The sequence below is a fragment of the Chiloscyllium punctatum genome, chromosome 41 (genome assembly GCF_047496795.1).
Source record: "Chiloscyllium punctatum isolate Juve2018m chromosome 41, sChiPun1.3, whole genome shotgun sequence".
Taxonomy (NCBI): domain Eukaryota; kingdom Metazoa; phylum Chordata; class Chondrichthyes; order Orectolobiformes; family Hemiscylliidae; genus Chiloscyllium; species Chiloscyllium punctatum.
Genome location: NC_092779.1, coordinates 47,607,978 through 47,627,800, shown reverse-complemented (window position 1 = coordinate 47,627,800; position 19,823 = coordinate 47,607,978). Strand labels below are relative to the sequence as shown.

At 41.4% G+C, this 19,823-nt stretch overlaps 1 protein-coding gene across 5 annotated transcripts in view; it reads left to right on the top strand.

The window, feature by feature from the left end:
• Positions 1 to 18,897, top strand: part of LOC140465039 (activity-dependent neuroprotector homeobox protein 2-like) — a 40,431-nt gene extending 21,534 nt beyond the window's left edge. For all 5 annotated transcript variants that reach the window (XM_072560858.1, XM_072560856.1, XM_072560855.1 and 2 more), the window contains 2 exons: positions 10,007 to 10,096; positions 12,361 to 18,897. In XM_072560858.1, the coding sequence (XP_072416959.1) occupies positions 12,436 to 15,045 (2,610 nt within the window). In that variant the 5' untranslated portion in view covers positions 10,007 to 10,096; positions 12,361 to 12,435 and the 3' untranslated portion in view covers positions 15,046 to 18,897. The remainder of the gene's footprint in view (positions 1 to 10,006; positions 10,097 to 12,360) is intronic.
• The last annotated feature ends 926 nt before the right edge of the window (positions 18,898 to 19,823 follow it).

Sequence of the window (19,823 nt, the reverse complement as noted above, 5' to 3'; positions counted from 1 at the left end):
GGAGGTGAAACAAATAAAGGGGCTTAAAACAGGCTTCATTCTAGAGTCTGAAAACATGTGGTTGATAAGATTCCAAATGATTATGATTTTGCAGTATTCTGTAGATTCTGGCAAATCCCATCAGATTGGAAAATAAAACATGGGACTCTTCTATTCAAGACTCTTCTATTTCCTCTGTCAGAGGAAAGATACCAGAGCTTATTAAGAAGTTTAAAGTAGTGCACTAAAATATCTTTTTGTAATCAGGCAGAAGCAACATGGTTTTGTGAAGGCAAAATTGTGTTTTGACTTTTTTTATTTGAGGAGTTTGAGAAAGTAATAAACATGGATAAAGCAGAAGTTATAGGTATGATGTCGTTGGATTGCTGGAAGCTATTTGACAAGTTGCGCATCAAAAATGACTAGACCAGCTCTGGGTGTAGGTTTAACTTAGCTGAAAATGTGTTGCTGGAAAAGCGCAGCAGGTCAGGCAGCATCCAAGGAGCAGGAGAATCGACATTTCGGGCATGAGCCCTTCAGGAATGAGGAGAGTGTGTTCCGGCAGGCTAAGATAAAAGGTAGGGAGGAGGGACTTGGGGAGGGGCGTTGGAAATGTGATAGGTAGAAGGAGGTAAAGATGAGGGTGATAGGCCAGAGTGGGGGTGGGAGCGGAGAGGTCAGGAAGAAGATTGCAGGTTAGGAAGGCGGTGCGGAGTTCGAGGGATTTGACTGAGACAAGGTGGGGGGAGGGGATTTGAGGAAACTGGAGAAATCTGAGTTCATCCCTTGTGGTTGGAGGGTTCCTAGGCGGAAGATGAGGCGCTCTTCCTCCAACCGTCGTGTTGCTATGGTCTGGCGATGGAGGAGTCAAAGGACCTACATGTCCTTGGTGGAGTGGGAGGGGGAGTTGAAGTGTTGAGCCATGGGGTGGTTGGGTTGGTTGGTCCGGGTGTCCCAGAGGTGTTCTCTGAAACATTCCGCAAGTAGGCGGCCTGTCTCCCCAATATAGAGGAGGCCACATCGGGTGCAGTGGATGCAATAAATGGTGTGTGTGGAGGTGCAGGTGAATTTGTGGCGGATATGGAAGATCCCATGGGCCTTGGGAAGTAAGGGGGGAGTTGTGGGCGTAAATTTTGCATTTCTTGCGGTTGCAGGGGAAGGTGCCGGGAGTGGAGTTCGGTTGGTGGAGGGTGTGGACCTGAAGAGGGAGTCACGGAGGGAGTGGTCTTTTCGGAATGGCGATAGGGGAGGGAAATATATATCCCTGGTGGTGGGGTTTGTTTTGGAGGTGGCGGAAATGACAGCGGATGATACGCTGTATATGGAAGTCGGTGCGGTGGTAGGTGAGGACCAGTGGGGTTCTGTCCTGGTGGTGGTGGGCAGGGCTTAAGGGCAGAGGAGCAGGAAGTGGAGGAGATGCGGTGGAGGGCATCGTCGATCACGTCTGGGGGGAAATTGCGGTCTTTGAAGAAGGAGGCTATCTGAGTTGTACAGTATTGGAACGGATCCTCCTGGGAGTAGATGCGGCAGAGACGAAGGAATTGGGAATATAGGATGGCGTTTTTCCGGGGGGCAGGGTGCGAGGAGGTGTAGTCTAGGTAGCTGTGGGAGTCGGTCAGTTTATAGTAAATGTCCGTGTTGATTCTGTCAGAGATAGAAATGTAAGGGAAAGGAGGAGGCTGAGACGGTCCAGGTGAATTTGAGGTTGGGGTGAAAGGTGTTGGTAAAGTGGATGAACTGTTCAACCTCGTGGGAGCACGAGGCAGCGCTGATGCAGTGGGGGATGGTGCCAGTGTAGTTGCGGAAGATGGACTGTTCCACATATCCTACGAAGAGGCAGGCATAGCTGGGGCCCATGCGGGTGCTCATGGCTACTCCTTTGGTTTGGAGGAAGTGGGAGGATTGGAAAGAGAAGTTGAGGGTGAGGGCCAGTTCAGTCAGTCGAAGGAGGGTGTCAGTGGAAGGGTCTGGTTGGTACGGTGGGAAAGGAAGAAGCGGAGGGCTTTGAGTCCTTCGTGATGGGGGATGGAGGTGTACAGGAACTGGATGTCCATGGTGAAGATAAGGCGTTGGGGACCGGGGAAGCGAAAATCATGGAGGTGGAGGGCATGGGTGGTGTCCCGAACGGAGGTGGGGAGTTCTTGGACTAAGGGGGAACAGGACCGTGTTAAGGTATGCAGAGATGAGTTCGGTGGGGCAGGAGCAGGCTGAGACAATGGGTCAGCCGGGGCAGTCAGGTTTGTGGATTTTGGGCAGGAGGTAGAAACGGGCGGTGCGGGGTTGTGGGACTGAGGTTGGAGGCGGTGGATGGGAGATAGGTTTAACTTAACCTGGATAAAGCTTTGGTTATCTGGGAGGGAACAGTAGGGAGAAGTGGGTAGTTTTCAGATTTGCAAGATGTAACCAGTGGAATGCCAGGTCCTCAACTGCATTCAGTTTATATTAATGAAGGAACCAATGTATGGTTGCTAAATTGTCAATGACAAAGATGTTTAGATGGAAGAGTAATATGCGAATAGTGCGCAATTTATTTATAACCCTTTGCAGACTCCTTATCTAAGTGAGCATAAATCTCCAGTTGGGTTATGTTGTGGGGGAAATGTGAACTTGTCCACTCTGGCAGGTAGAATAGAAAATAAACTTATTCACATAGAGAGATTACAGAACAGAGTTGCAGAGTGATTTGGGCGTTCTGGTGCGTTGTTTTTTTTTCCCCCTTTTTTTCCCAAGGGACCAAGACTCCACGTAAGGCCAGCATTACGGAGTCTTAACTACCCTTGGATAGAATAGCTTGCTGGGATATTATGGGCCATTAAGCGTTAACACATTGCTGTGCATCTGTAGTCACATGTATATTATTCCTTCAAAGACTGAGTTGGACTAACAGATTTCTCTCTGAAAGTGAACCAAATGGGTCTTTACAGCATTTGATGATTGGTTTAATAGCCACCATTGCAGAAACTGTCATTCAATTACTGGGTTTTGAATAAAATTTTAAATCTTACTCATCAGCTGCAAAGATGGGATGAATCATAAAATGAGAGTTTGCAGGTACAGAAAATGAATAGGGAGGTAAATGGGATGTTGATTATTGCAAGGGGGCTAGAATATAAAAGTAGAGAAAAGTTGGTTATCTTGAGAGATATAATTGCATTAGAATTCAAAGTAGCATTGCAACAGACACATGGAAACTTGTTCCCCCTCCAAGCCACGTACCATCCTGACCTTTGTTCAGAAGAGCAGGATGTAGAATCTATCTGGCTTGGGTGGAGGACTAGTCTGAGTGCCCTACAGGCCCCTAATAATCACAATTTAGAACTGAATGTCTAAAAAGGTGTGCTAGATGCTTGTGATCAAGCATTGGCAATAATTTTTAAACTGTAATAAACTAGAAAATTGCCATTGCTCATTGATCTTTGAAATTGGTTTCAGGATGTTACTGTAAGAACCAGCAGTTTAGTTACATTTGGTACTGTGTAATGTGACAGCATTAATGATCTTGGAGTAAAGGCACTTTGGGTAGCAACGACACAATATAATTGAATCTTACAATCTTTACAATGAAAGGAAAGCGATTGGATCCAAAGTTAGTAATTTAAATAATGGTAACTATTTACACACAAGTTGAGCTAGCTGAACTGCACTGTGGGCTAGAGTTGATCATCAGAAATCGTGGATGTTTAACAGATATTTCAATACCCAGCCTAAGTGCATTTTTCACAGAAAAAGTCTAAGGGGAGGACCCACCACCTGTGGCTCACTAAGGAAGTTGAGGATCATCTCAAATTTAAAGAAAAAGCATGTAGATTGCAAAGATGATTGGCAGGTCTGATGTTTGAACAAAATAAAAAAAGATCCACATAGAATGACTAAACTTCAGAGCATGAGGGGAAGCTGGCTGGAAGTGTGTTTTTTTTTAAAAAAGTATAGTTAGTTTCAACAGGTATTTTAAAATAAAAGTATAAGTAAAAGGGAGTATTGGTTCTCTGGAATGAGATAGTAAGGAGTTAATGAGGAAATTTCAGTAAACATTGACAAATCTTATTCTGTGCTTAGAGTAATTTCTGTAAATCAGAAGGTGGGGAAGAAAGATTGGAAGTTGATTAACTTATAACAGAAGTAGTACAGAACAAAGAGATGGAGTTGGTGACTGGGAAATGCCTGGATCCTGATGGACTTCCTAAGGCTTTGAGGTGATTAATAAGGTAATAGATGCATTTGAGTTTTCAAAACTTCCTCTTTTCCACCAGACTGGAAAGTGACAATATAATTCTTCTCAAGGAGGAGGCAGAAAGCAGGAGCCTATATAGATAAGTTAGCTTGATATCTATCACCGGAAATATTAAATCAATCATTGTGTACAGCCGTAACCTCATCGAGATTTTTTTAAAAATCAGGAAGAGTCAACATGGTTTATTGGCAATGAAATCTTATTTACCTGATTTGATAGAATTCTTGAAAGGAGTAGTATGCAGTGCCTATAGACCAGACTTGCTGATCAGCCAACATTTGGTCAGCAAAGGATGTATCTGTGGCTTGCTGGGCCTTGGAGAGTTGTTTGTCCAGTCATAGGCTGTTTCTCACCTGTATGTGCTCTAAGATATGCTCATTTGTAAATCATCAGAAGACTCACAGGAAAAAGCAGCCTGTGGTTGGACACAGGGTACAGTGGAAAAGCAAGCAGCAGTGACCAGGTTTTTGTTTCTAAAGCAGTAGCATATAGTGAAGAGCAGCATGTGCAAGTGCCAAGAAGGCAGGGCAACAAGGCTCAATGAGTTTGTCAGTTTGTCTGTGCATAAGTGATGGTCTCTCTTTGCATGTGTGTCTGTATGCGAATAATTGTGAGGGTGAGGAAGTGAGGTTGAGGGAATGGGAGAGCAAGTCTGCTCCAAGCAGAAGCATGCTTCTTCAAAAACCGTAGCCTCACACTGGGTAGGGACATGAGTAATTTCTTGGGTAACTTAGTTGCAGAAATCTTCAGTCTTTGCTTCACCCTAGCCAGTCACAATGTGTATCACTAGAAATGCAAGGTCAATGTTAGTTAAATTCAACTATTTACCTTGACCCTCGTCCTGTTCCCTACAGTGACCAGGATATGGGTCCTAGTTTGTCTCTAGCTCTGCTTCCTAACAAAATAGCTTTTAGGGGGTTACTTCTGCTTGGCACTTGTTAAATAGCAAATTTTTGTTACTTGTTTGCAAGTTTTGAAAAGGTTTGTATCTCTGGTTGAGGTTCTGGAGTGAGCAAACCTACATCCAGAATTATTTGTTTACTAAAATTAACAATCTATTACTTCGGATTTTTTTTCTTGAAATTCATCCCTACAGTGAAAAGATTTAAGAACACTACTGTTGGCATACTCTGGTAAAAACAATGACTGCAGATGCTGGAAACCAGATTCTGGATTGGTGGTGCTGGAAGAGCACAGCAGTTCAGGCAGCATCCAAGTAGCTTCGAAATCAACGTTTCGGGCAAAAGCCCTTCATCAGGAATAAAGGCAGTGAGCCTGAAGCGTGGAGAGATAAGCTAGAGAAGGGTGGGGGTGGGGAGAAAGTAGCATAGAGTACATGGGTGGGGGGGGAGGGGATGAAGGTGATAGGTTAAGGAGGAGAGGGTGGAGTGGATAGGTGGAAAAGAAGATAGGCAGGTAGGACAAGTCCGGACAAGTTATGGGGACAGTTACTGAGCTGGAAGTTTAGAACTAGGGTGAGGTGGGGGAAGGGGAAATGAGGAAACTGTTGAAGTTCACATTGATGCCTTGGGGTTGAAGTGTTCCAAGGCGGAAGATGAGGCATTCTTCCTCCAGGCGTCTGGTGGTGAGGGAGCGGCGGTGAAGGAGGCCCAGGACCTCCATGTCCTCGGCAGAGTTGGGAGGGGGAGTTGAAATGTTGGGCCACGGGGCGGTGTGGTTGATTGGTGTGGGTGTCTCGGAGATGTTCCCTAAAGCGCTCTGCTAGGAGGCGCCCAGTCTCCCCAATGTAGAGGAGACCGCATCGGGGGCAACGGATACAATAAATGATATTAGTGGATGCCCCAATGTAGAGGAGACCGCATCCATCAAAGATTTACTTGCACATCCAGTAACTGTCCCCTTGACTTGTCCTACCTGCCTATCTTCTTTTCCACCTATCCACTCCACCCTCTCCTCCTTGACCTATCACCTTCATCCCCTCCCCCACTCACCCATTGTACGCTATGCTACTTTCTCCCCACCCCCACCCTCCTCTAGCTTATCCCTCCACGCTTCAGGCTCACTGCCTTTATTCCTGATGAAGGGCTTTTGCCCGAAATGTCGATTTTGAAGCTACTTGGATGCTGCCTGAACTGCTGTGCTCTTCCAGCACCACTAATCCAGAATGTTGGCATACTCTATTTGAATTTCTGAAAGGCATTTGAGGAGGTGCCACATGAGTTACCATGCAAAATAAGAGGTAATAATGTAGAGAGTAACTTTGTAGCATCGGGGAGAAAAAGCTAGGCAAGTGTGATGAGTGGAGTCCCACAGGTGTCTATGCTGGGTTATCAACTTTTACAGTCTATATCCGAGCTGGATGAATGGAATGAAAGCTTAGTAGCTAAAGTTTTGCACAACAAGATTCTTGGAACTCACTGTCTATCGTGTGTGTGTGTAGGAACCTCGATTTATCTAAAGTGGGCAGTATTTCGTTCGGATAATTGATTCAATTCCTCTCCTGTGGAGCTCGAGTTTTTGGAAGTTTCCTTTTTTTTCCTCACTCTGCCTGCCTTGCTCCATCTCTCTGCCTCAGGGTTTGTTTCTAAGCAAACACACGCTTGTGTGTAAGGGACCTGTAGCAATGCTGAAGCCTCCCACCCAGCCCCTGCCCCCACCTCCACCTTCATCAGTTGAGTGGGATTGACACAGTCAGCACTTGCGAAGTCAAGCTCCCTATTCAGGAGACTAAGCAGCAGCACACTGTGCGAGTTCACCCCAACCCCTGCACACACCTTCTCTTTCCTCTTCCCCCCCCGCCCCCCGTCTACATTCCCACCCTAGGCAGCTGGACTAGTCAACAACAGCAAGACTGCTGCCTTCAGGGTTGAGTCTCAAAATATCACATGCAGCCACATGCCAACTTTTTTTGTCAAGTTCCACCTTTGCAGATTATCTGGGGAAGGGGAGTTTAGGGTACACCCATGTGTAGAACTCTGGGGAAAGAGAGAGGGGGGGGGGGGGGGGGTGGGTGGGGCAGGTGGTCTGTCATTTAAAGTGAGTGCCTGGACTCCCATCTATGTCCAGGACTGTTCTTGGCAGCATTTCATGAAGCAGAGTTCATTTTTAATCATTAAACAAAAGACTGGATCGGTGTTGGAAAAACCTCTTTGATTGTAATGTTTTTATCAGGACCTTGAGGTCTTCAGATAATTGATATTTGGATAATTGAGGTTTGTGTATGTATATAATATCTTTATGTCCAAGGGTTTCTACAGTTTTTAGTGCCGTTTGCAATCACCGACTCAAGCAGTTACAGATGGGCAATAAATGCTGGCCTATTCCGCAATCCTATAAGCAAATTATTAAGTCACTTCCGCCACCTCCAAACAGACCCCACCACCAGGGACATATTTCCTTCCCCTCCCCTCCCCTATCAGCATTCTGAAAAGACCACTCCCTCAGTGACTCCCTCTTCAGGTCCACACCCCCCACCAACCCGACCTCCACTCCCGGCACCTTCCCCTGCAACTGCAAGAAACTCCCGGCTTAACTCCCTCCAAGGCCCCAAGGGACTTCCATATCCGCCACAAATTCACCTGCACCTCCCCACACACCATCTATTGCATCCGCTGCACCCGATGTGGCCTCCTCTATATTGGGGAGACAGACCGCCTACTTGCGGAACATTTTCAGAGAACACCTCTGGGGCACCCGGACCAACCACCCCGTGGCCCAACACTTCAACTCCCCCTCTCACTCTACCAAGGACATGCAGGTCCTTGGACTCCTCCATCACCAGACCATAGCAACACGACAGCTGGAGGAAGAGCACCTCATCTTCCACCTAGGAACCCTCCAACCACAAGGGATGAACTCAGATTTCTCCAGTTTCCTCATTTCCCCTCCCCCCACCTTGTCTCCATCAAATCCCTCGAACTCAGCACCTTCTTCCTGACCTCTCCGCCCCCACCCCACTCCAGCCTATCACCCTCACCTTGACTTCCCTCCACCTATCGCATTCCAACGCCCAATCCCCCAAGTCCCTCCTCCCTACCTTTTATCTTAGCCTGCTGGATACACTTTCCTCATTCCTGAAGAAGGGCTGATACCCGAAACTTCAATTCTCCTGTTCCTTGGATGCTGCCTGACCTGCTGCACTCTTCCAGCAACACATTTTCTGCTCATAAAATTAGCAATTACTATACAAAGTCAATATCATTTGAGTCAATTGCTCACATATCAAGAACATGGATGGATCTTAGACATTTACATCTGAACCACAGCAGTACTACAAGGGATGCACAAAAGTTACAGCAGTCAATTTTCTGAAATTCAGATCAGACAGAATTACAGCAAGATCAGTGAAGATCTGATAAATTAGAAAGCATTAAAATTAGTAACCATCTAAGTTCCACAAAACTTACAATATGTTTTACACCAATATTGTCCTACCACCACCTTCCCCCAATCGTGATTTAGATGGGGCAATTTCTATTTTTTTAGTAAGACACCTTAAGGGAGCAGCTTTCAGAAGTCATGGGTTTTCATATACTTCAGGAGAGTTTACACAAACAAGGTGAACAGCTGTTATGTTAAACATAAGAAAAACACCCATTGCTTGGAGAACAAACACACGCACACACGCAGGAAATGGCAAAACTAGATTTCCTTGGGGTAAGGATCGTCCCAGACCAGACCTGAGAAGGTTGTTTGAAGCTGAGAGCTGAGAACATTAACTCCGGTAAATGAAAGCTCCAGGAAAAAGGATCTCAGATTTCCCATACTGGATTCTGAAGTCAAAAGTTAATTTAAGCCTGTTTTGTGGTGGTAGAAAAACATTTTTCTCTGGTGAGTGTACGTAAAAATACCCCTTGTACAGTGTTAGCAAGAGCGTGAGCATCAGAGGTGGTATCACATCCAGCAACACGTTTTCAGCTCTGATCTCCAGCATCTGCAGTCCTCACTTTCTCCTCGAATATTATGAGCTGGTTAACTAACAATCTGAAGTAAGGTACCACTTTCATTTCTGCTGAATGTGTTCATTTCCTGATGTCTGCTGCTGGTCCAGAATATTGCTGAATGCCATGTCAAAAACTGTTTGGAGATATGTTATGCTTGCTGTGAGTTACCAATTTACTGGTCTTAGATTAGCTTCCTCACTGTATGGAAACGGGCCTTTCAGCCCAACATGTCCACTCTGACCCTCTGAAGAGTAACCCATTCAGACCTATTTCCCTACCCTATATTTACCCCTGGGTGGCACAGTGGTTAGCACTGCTACCTCACAGCACCAGAGACCCGGGTTCAATTCCTGCCTCTGGCAACTGACTGTGTGGAGTTTGCACGTTCTCCCGTGTCTACGTGGGTTTCCTCCGGGTGCTCCGGTTTCCTCCCACAGTCCAAAGATGTGCAGGTTAGGTGAATTGGCCATGCTAAATTGCCCATAGTGTTAGACGAAGGGGTAAATGTAGGGGAATGCGTCTGGGTGGGCTGCTCTTTGGAGGGTTGGTGTGGACTTGTTGGGCCGAAGGGCCTGTTTCCACACTAAGGAATCTAGTCTAATGCACCTAACCCTATGGGCAATTTAGCATGGCCAGTTCACCTGACCTGCACATCTTTGGATTATGGGAGGAAACGCGCAGACACTGGGAGAATGTGCAAACTCCATATAGATAGTTGCCTGAGTCAGGAATCAAACCAGTGTCCCTGGTGCTCTGAGGTAGCAGTGCTAACCACTGAGCCACCATGCTACCCATGGTCTTCCCTTTTAATGTATATTAAAAAATATTATTTTTGGTAACCTTTTTATCTTATGTAAATTTGTGACAAATGAAAATGTTTATATGCTTTCAGGAATTTAAAAGTTATAATCCAGGGGAATACTACATAAAAAACACAACGTGGAATGACGTTTCAGTATGGCAGCCAGTCAAAAGGCCAAAGGTAATCCCAAGTATTTCCTTGAATTTTAATACATGCACGTAAAATGAATTCTTACATTTGTTAATGCAAATTTTTTGCTGGATTATGCCTCTAACAAAGATAACAACAGGTGCAACCTGCTTTGAGTTTGGGGTACGTTCAGTAAACCTCGAATCCATTATCAACATTTATCCTGTTAATTGATATCTCAGGACTTCAGATACATACGACTCTGAAATTTTCATCGCGCTAGAGTTGCAGGTAGAAAGGATAGTGAAGACAGCGTTTGGTATGCTTTCCTTTATGGGTCAGAGCATTGACTATAGAAGTTCGGAGGTCGTGTTGAGGCTGTACAGGATGTTGGTTAGGCCACTTTTAGAATATTGCATGCAATTCTGGTCTCCCTCCTATAGGAAGGATGTTGTAAAACTTGAAAGGGTTCAGAAAAGATTTACAAGGATGTTGGAGGGTTTGAGCTATAGGGAGAGGTTGAATAGGCTGGGGCTGTTTTCCCTGGAGTGTCAGAGACTGAGGGGTGACCTTTTTATAGAGGTTTATAAAATCATGAGGGGCATGGATAGGGAAAATAAACAAGGTCTTTCCTTGGGGTGGGGGAGTTAAGAACAGGGGGTCATAGGTTTAGGGTGAGAGGGGAAAAGTTTAAAAGAGATCTTAGGGGCAACTTTTTCACGCAGAGGCCGGTGTGTATGGAATGAGATGCCAGAGGAAGTGGTGGAGACTGGTACAATTACACCATTTAAAGGCATCTGGATGGGTATATGAATAGGAAGTGTTTAGAGGAATATGGGCCAAGTGCTGGCAAATGGGGCTAGATTGGTTTAGGATATTTGGCCAGCATGGATGAGTTGGACTGAAGGGCCATTTTCTGTGCTGTGCATCTCTATGACTCTATATAGACAGGTTGGTTAAAGGCATTTAGCACACTTATTTTCATTGCTCAGACTCTGGAGTATAAGAATTGGGATATCTTGGTGAGGTCTTTTCTGGAATACTGCATATAACTCTGATCACCCTTCTCTCTGAAGAAGATCATTAAATTGCAGATGGTTCAGAAGAGATTTACCAGGACGTTGCTGGGAATGGAAGGTTTGAGTTATAAACTGAAGCTGAATAGGCTGGGACTATTTTCACTGAAGTGCAGGAGGTTGAGAGGTGACCTTTATAGAGACTTTGAAATTGAGTGAGGTGAATAAGGTGTGTAGCAAGGGTCTTTTCTCTATGCTGAGGGAGTTCAAACCTAGGGGACATATTTTTAAGGTGAGAGGAGAAAGATTTAACAAGGACACGGGCATCTGTTTTTAGAGTAGATCATATGTGGAATGAACTGCCAGAGGAAGTGGTGGATACAGGTACAGTTATAACATAACATTTTTAAAAGACATTTGGATAAGTACCTGAATGAGAGGGATGTGGACCAAGTTTAAACAAGTGGGACTAGTTTGGTTTTGGAAGTGGTTAACATGAACAAATTGGACCAAAGGGCCTGTCTCCATTCTGTATGACTCTATCATGTCACAATAGCAATGCTTGAAGATCAGGTATGCAATCTTTGTCTGAATAGTTGACTGTACATTGAAAAAAAACAGATTTGCGGTCTTGTCATAGTATCCCTGTCTCTTGGGATAGAAGGTCTGGGTTCAAATCCCAAAACCTTGTTAGACAAAAAGTCTTTACTTTTAGTAGAAAGTCATATCAGAAATGTTATATTGGACTATTATTTGGATAGATTAAGTATGAAGAGATTGTGTTAACGTATCTTGTTAATGAAGTATTAACACTAAAGATTTATCTGATTTTTTTTTTTCCCCTGATGTCTTAATCAACATTTATTCTTCGACTAAACCTTTTTGAAATTCAAAACAAAAATCAAGTTACTGCTTTTAAACCATGTGTGTAATTTGGCTATTTGTTTGCATAAAACGTAACTGCACTTGTAAAGTACAGGTTGTTCTGCTATAGCATGCATTTTTATCAATGCAAATTTGCTGTAATGAGATTGAGTAGGGGATACTGTTTCTAAAGCACATCATTTTTTAAAAAAATGTGTGTTGGCTATAGCACAGTTGCATTCCCAATATTTTATTTGTATTGCGTGATTCTTGTATGGTGCAAGGTCACAGGAACTTGACTATTGCGCTGTAGAAGAAATCATTACGGACTTCACAGGTCAGTTCAAAGCAACTCTCAACCTATGGCTGTAAAGTGCTATGTAAATCTGTCTAATTTCTATTCTATTTTAAAAATGTCTTTATTCTTGTTTGCAGGCTTACCGAACAAAACCATATTGCTGCAGCCTATGCAATTTTTCAACAAAATTTATTTCTGCTTATAAAAGTCATATGCGATGTTCCCATGAGGATGAGATGGATGTAGAACTGATGACTAGTTGTCCTAATTGCACATTTATCTCTCATCAGAAAAGTATGAAAAAACATGTTAAAATATTTCATTCTGATTCTCGGAAAGTGTACAACACTGCCAACCATGTGAATACAGATCAAATAAGACCGATTCAACCCAAAATGTTTCAGGGCAAAATATCAAACCTAGTCCAGCCTGTTTATTTTTGCAGGGTATGCTCGTACAAAGAGGTGTCATTGTATGCCATGAAGAAACATGTTTTTCTTTCACACTTTGGCAATTTATTAAATAATTACATTGGTCAGGTGGAGGAACCGGTATTACTTTCTGTATATAAGTATTTTTGTAAAGGATGCCAAATGAAAATGGTCACCTATGATGCCTTTCTATATCATATCCTGGATAGACATAAAGAAGTGGTAGGTCCTGTAAAAGCTACAATTGGGCATGTAACTGAGCTCAGCCCTAGGCTGCACATTGCTCCTAAGGCTCAGGGGAGCAATGTTTCTCTGCCAGTGCTCCCAAGTGTGAGATCACCAGTACCACCGCTTAATCCCAAATTAACAGGACATGTGCTTTCCTGTGTTAAATCGGCTGCACCAGCACAAAGTATCAGACCAGTTGGATCAATATTTCCAAGTGTGGCATCAACAGCAAATATTACCTTACCTATACCGTCAACTTCCTGTGTGAGATCACCTATGCAACAGGCTGTTAATATATTGACACTTCCTCAAAGTATTAAACCAGTAGCTTTGGGATCATTAAGACCAAGCATGAGCTCTTTCCCTTTGCAAAACAATGTTGTTCCAGTAACTGTGTCCACTGCTGGTCCTGGAGGTTTTCCAAAACCAGCACCTGTTAACCTTGTATCTGCTACTTTTCAGGTCACTCAGAATAACCTTACAATCCGAGCAGTAAATCCGGTCCTTCCTCAGGCGTTTTTGATGCCACCAGGATTGACTGTGGATCATACAGCAGGAGCTAATATTCCCAGAAATGCCCTGCCAACTAATTCCCAGACAGTGAGACACTTGATTCAAAGCAACAAGCATGTCAATGGTGTACCTGCATACACTCTAACCCCAGTTCAGTTTTCTTTGCCTGTTACTCCAGGTAGTATACTGAGTAACAAACCTGGGGTGTTTTCTACATCGCAAGTGCCACTTAATATTTCCCAAACAAATACATTTACTTCTGTTTCTCAACAACAAACAAAAGGATCATCTGCTGAAATTGCAGTGATGTCTGCAACAGGGGAACAGAAGCAGAGTGCAGCAGAACCTGCAGCTGCTGTTGACTATACTGCACAAAATATCAAGGCTCAACAGTGGAAGAGTTGCTCAGTGTGCAGTGCATTGCTGCCACTGAGTGCTTATGATAATCATGTTGCAACAGCACATAAAATTGAGGAATATTCTGATAAACCAGAGAAGATTGTAGCCTGTGCTACTTACTTGCAGAGAGTGCGTGCTCAAACAAGTAAGTGTCTTTTCTGTCGAAGTTATATGGATAAAAATGTACTAATGTCCCACTTGCTAATGCATGGCCTGACTTGTTTGTTCTGTTCTCTGACATTCCATGAGCTCCCAAAATTTTCAGAGCATGTGAAGGCTATGCATGCTGGATTGAGATTTGAAGCTGTTGAAAATGTTAAAGATGGAGTATCAACTGTTCATGAAATAAATGGTGGTAGTTTTAATTTAACAGTTAAATTGCCAGAAGCTAAAATGGGTCCTAATGATATCCATTTAACACTTATTCCAAACAAAATGTCTACCCCTCATGCACCTTTAGTAATTGAGGTGTGCAGGCAAACAGATGAAATTAATATGGAAGAAAATGTAATAGAGCCCCAAAGTTCAAAATGTCCCTTTTGTTCAGAACACTTTTCAAGCATAACCTATGAAAACCACTTGCAAGAAGATCATCATGTAGCGTCAATGGTTCATCCACTGCTGAGGATACCGGCTTTCAAGTGCATTCACTGTCTTGGTGTATACACAGACAGCATGACAACTTCAACAATATCTCTTCATCTGTTGCGTTGTCGAGGCCTTAATAAACAGCAAAGTGATATTTTGTCAAAGAGTGGTGTTCAATCAAAGCGTGAATTTCCAGAAACCGCCACGAAGTGCAATAATGAACTTACGAATGGGGGTAAGAGAGACTTGGCGTTGCCTTCTCCTAAACGAATAAAAACTGATGTGATAGCAAATAATTTTGATGTCTCCCCTGTGGCGTTAACTGACTCTGCAAACACTCTACATTCTCCACCATTACTGGACCCATCTACGGTCTTGGCACTAGTTCCAAAAGGCTTTGAGGATCGCTCATATGAAGAAAGAAAGCTATTCCTACTTGACTACTTTCACAAGCAGCCATACCCCAGTAATAAAGAAATTGAGATGTTATCTTCAATCTTGTGGCTATGGAAAAATGATGTTGCCTTTGTCTTTGGCAATAAGCAAAGGCTCTGCTTGAAAGCAATGAAGTACAAACCATATGTGCTTTTGGGATTCAATATGACTGAATTAAGGAAAGTGAAGCACAATCTCAAACTGGGTGATCTTGGTACAAATATTTGACAGCTGCTATTCCCAAACTTAAGGGGATGAATCAATTGGAAGTGAAGGTATGGGTGGTCCACCAGTTGACCAATGCAAGGAGACACCAACACTCAAGACAATCAGAGTACAAGAGCAAATGGGTCAAATGATTTTGCTTTTAGAGGGGAGGTGTGCCTTTTGTTCTAATTTGGCTAAAATGTCTTATGGCTGGAAACTAGAGGCCAAGCAGAACTTAAATAGCAATGTTTAACTTGAATCCTACTTGAAGCCAAAAATGTCATGTTTATTTAAAACCACTTAGTATGCTGCCTAGTTACTCAGTGGTTTTCAGAAATCTGTAACCTTGTGTAAAAGCAAGAAGGAATTTGTTGGAATTGGATAACAATGCATGATTGTGCTGTCGATATGTTGTTACAGAATGAGATTAATGTACAATCCTGTAATGTTGTTCAACTAAGTTTATGTACAATTTATTTTGCCTTGCATTTCATGTCTTATTTTAAATTTGGTTGATGTGGCAGTCTCTCCCTCTGGGGATAAATGATCTTGAATTATTTTTTCACAGGAGGGTAAGAAAATAGAAATTTGGTTGTTCTTGATGCAGAATTGCTTCTGGCACAGACCTTGTCGCTCTTTGCATGAGCGTAAATTTGCTCTTTTGATAGTTTCAATAGTTGTTAATGGGGGTCGGAGCTGCTGCTTATCTCATTTTAACTATTTCTGTCAGAACTTTTGAGATTAAACCTATAAATCACTAATCCTCAGACGACTTGAACTATCCCATATGTACTTCCCATTACTGATCATTTAATCTCTTAAATTTTCAATATTTGTATTTTCACAACTTTTTAATTTTTCTTGAATGTTTTATCATAGATAATTTGGGTATTGAATTTATCTACACCTATGATTTAAAAGAAATCTTGGGACTGTTAATTGCATTGTTTTAAAATCCACTTCTGTACTGTAAAGAATGCACTGCTTTTTGTTTCAACCCTCACTTGTTTATCCTCCAAACTTTTAAACAACATTTTTAAAAATGGTATTGATTCCTGCTACTGTATGTACTGTCCACTGGGTAGCAAATGAATGTATAGGACTGGAGGAAATGATAACACGTATCCTCTGATCGCTAAACCACACATTTAAAGTTTTTGAAATGAATGGTTAGCTTGTTATTTAGGTACTGTTAAAGCATGACTTTGATTTATCTTTGCTGAAGAATGATACATAAATATTCTAAATGTTGGAAGTTGTATTTGATTGAAGATTACTTATTGTGTTCTTTGCCTAAAATACTTGTCATTCCTGAATACAGATTTGTGGGCAAGAAAATTTATGCTTACCATTGTTCTCACACAACTGGATGCATATTGCAGATGGAAAAGCTCCATTTAAAGCTGATGTTAATATTCATTTCTATCAACAGCACGCCTGTGCCCTGTATTTAAAAATTCACATCTGCAATCTTTCTTCTCTTTTTCTCATTTTCCACCCCCCCCCCTGAAAATCCACTGCAGACCCATTATATTATGTGCTGCCTTTTAAATCAGAGATTAATCTGTGGCTTCAGAATTATGTAAATCTTGAGCTTCATGTAGAGTCTCGATAGCTTTACAAGGATGTTTTTTTTCAATTACTAGAAATTATATCTATTAGTGTTCTATAAAAGTAAGTTTGGAATAGCTACAGAATCTCCTTTTTTCATAAGCCCTGCAAAATTTGTATTGTAATAAAGTTAGGTGCTAGTTTCTTTAGGAAATATTCAGTTCTGTCTCTACTGATTTTTTTGTTTAAATTAGCTTCTAAATTTGCTCAGTTTGAGTTGTAACTTGCTGAATCCAATGTGCACTTTGTAGGAGCATATTTCTGACCGAGATATTGCACAGTGGAGCTTCATTGCCACTTGAAGTTATGATACTTATCAGGAGCATTGCTGTATGTTTGTTCCATTTTTGTGAGTACTCTATTTTCAGACAAAAACACTGACTTTTTACTGCCTTTGGTTCATTTTTCTCTAGGTTGATTCGTGAGATGCCCTTGATTTAGAACAGTGGAGATCTTTGCAGCAGCAGGCAGTTGCTGGTCTTAAATCATCCCTGATGCAAAAAGAAACAAATCGCAATAATTTGTGATTTTCCTCTTTTTTTTTTTGTTTTTGCAATACCTCCTTTTTTTTTCTCTTGACTCAGCATTTTTCAATTATATTTTTCTTTCCAATTTATTGCCGGTGATCATCTAGTCACAAAAATGTGGTTTTTATACCGACCTCTTCATTTATGCCTTGAGGTCAAGGTGGAAATGGACAACAGTGAACTGGTTGGGCCAAGTAGCCTGTTCCCACATTGTAGGGCTTATGATTTCTGTAAAAATGGCATGTAGTAGAAGCTGCCAAAATCTGTTAAATATCCATCAAATGTTGACCATCTATACACATGTTAACTTCTTTCATGCCATATCACTTGTATTTTTCAAAAGCTATTAACTTGTCTTCATTTTCAGCAACTCTGCTTAGTAGAGAATCTGATTCATAGTCCTGAGTATGAACCTTTAGCCTGTGTATCATGTCAATTGTAGCCAACCGATATATAGTCACATCTTGTACTGTGCACTGTTTAGTTTGGAATACATAGGTGTGTTTTTGGGGAAAAAAAGGATTAGTAAAAGGTGGTCAACAAGGTAATTACCAGCTAGAACATGAGTCCTTTTGTACAGACCATAATTCAAGTTAGTGCATCTGTTAACACTAGGAAAAAATAGTGGCGGGGTGGGAGGAAAGAGAAAAAAACCTATTTGGTAGGATTTTAATTGTTCTGATTTATAAATAGCCTGTTTTCAAATTGTCCTTGATCGCTAACAATTAAACTATGAACATTCACAGCTTGTTCAATTATACAATTGATTGAACTCTGTTCCTGTAAATTGGGTTTTCAAATTGAACTATTTGCAATGCATTCTTGGCTAATTTTTTAATGTATAGCCTAAATATTAACTCACTTTTTATAGTGCAGTTTCTTTTCATGTTTACATGGCTTTGTAGCTTAATGATCTTGATGTATTTATTGCATTGTTAATGGCTAAACTCCAATGTATCCTCCCTAAAATGCTCATCTTACGATAGAACCATGGATTGTACTTGATAAATACATATTTAAAAGTTGTTTTTAAACAAAGATTTAACAAACACATTCTGTTGGTCTGATAATGTTTGTTTTACTTTTGATTATATTTAAATGCAGGATATACATAAAGGATCCAAATAATGTTTGCCCTTGGAAAGAGTAAAAGTTTCCCTTAAATGTATTTTGAGTTGTGGTGATACTTTAAAACTGACTGATTTGGAGTTTGTATCTCTGCTACTATTATTGCTTATTTAAATAGACAAGTTTTTTGCATTGTTATAAAAGGTGCCTATTACTGAGCATCGAAGGCATGTTCTATTTGTATGTCATTTACATGCACTTCCAGCATTTGTCTTATAAGCTAGTTAAGTTGCCACTTTTTTGTTTCCATTGGTTGTTTTTTTTGTTGTATGTCAGATATGATTTGTCCTGGTATGTTCACAATTTCTGCATATTCAATATAAAAAGTGTGTTTGTGGTCCATGTGCTTCTGTGTTGTATTGACAGGATTTTTGTGTTGGTTTAGTGATGGAATTATTTGTACATAGTAATACAAAACACCTTATTTTTAAAAAAGGTTGTCTCTGTATTTGTGCAGTGATTTGTTTTATAAAGTTACCCCACCCCCCAAAAGGCAGAAGACCTTTTTATGAAGTATTGTATTCTGTTTGGAATTTTTGACCTTTTTATATTCGTTCATTGGTTTAATTTTTCTCAAGTACAGAATTAAAAAGCACAACTTTTTGCATTTTTGTGGTTTTTGGTCATTGTTTTTTTTTCACCTTTTGTGTAGTCATTTCTTTCATTATGAAATAGTTATATTGACATGTCTCCTAAATAAATTTTCTAATTTGTATGTAACTATCTAGTGTATTATAAGGCTGATATAAAACTGGGTCAGAAACCTAATGAATATTTTGCAACTTTTGAAGCCTGCTTATAATGCAGCAATCTATAATTAAAACTGCTGATATTTACCACAAAAATGAGGTCCTTGTTTTCCCAAGTTCAGGAAATAAAAATGAGTGCATTAAATAATGCAATTTTAAAATGATGGCAGTTTGGCTGAGCAACAGTGCCAAGAGAGGAATTTGTAGGCAATGGCCACATGATGTTTTCAGCTTGTATGGTACAATGATCACGCAGTGTGAACTGCAGCTGTTAGAGGAAAACCTGCCATACAACCATATAATCCAACTGTTGAGTAACTTTAAATGCTTTAAATTCTCCTCTCTGGGGTTGTGTGCAAATTTGCCTAGGGGGCAAACAGCAGCATGCACCAGCACCAACACCCCCCCCCCCCCTTCCATGAAATCATTTTCCTCCGTAGGTTTAGCTGTAAAAGCAAAACCACTGGTGGTAAATTCTCTGACTATCCAAGAAGGAAGTGTCATCTTCTGTGCTGCTCACGTTACTGAAGAATCCAATGTAGGATTTACATGAACATTCACAGAGCCATAGTTTACAATGTGTGCTAAGCTATTCATATAAACAGATTGACTGACTGTCTTCATAGATCCAGAAAAAAAAATGTTTGATAACATGCTGCATGGAAGGCTCTTCAAGTAGAAGCCTATGGAATAAAAGAGACAGTGATGGAATGGAAACAAGCTGATTGATGTGAAACAAACTGGTAAATTTATTATATACCTTCCGCCAGTCTGAAAAACAATT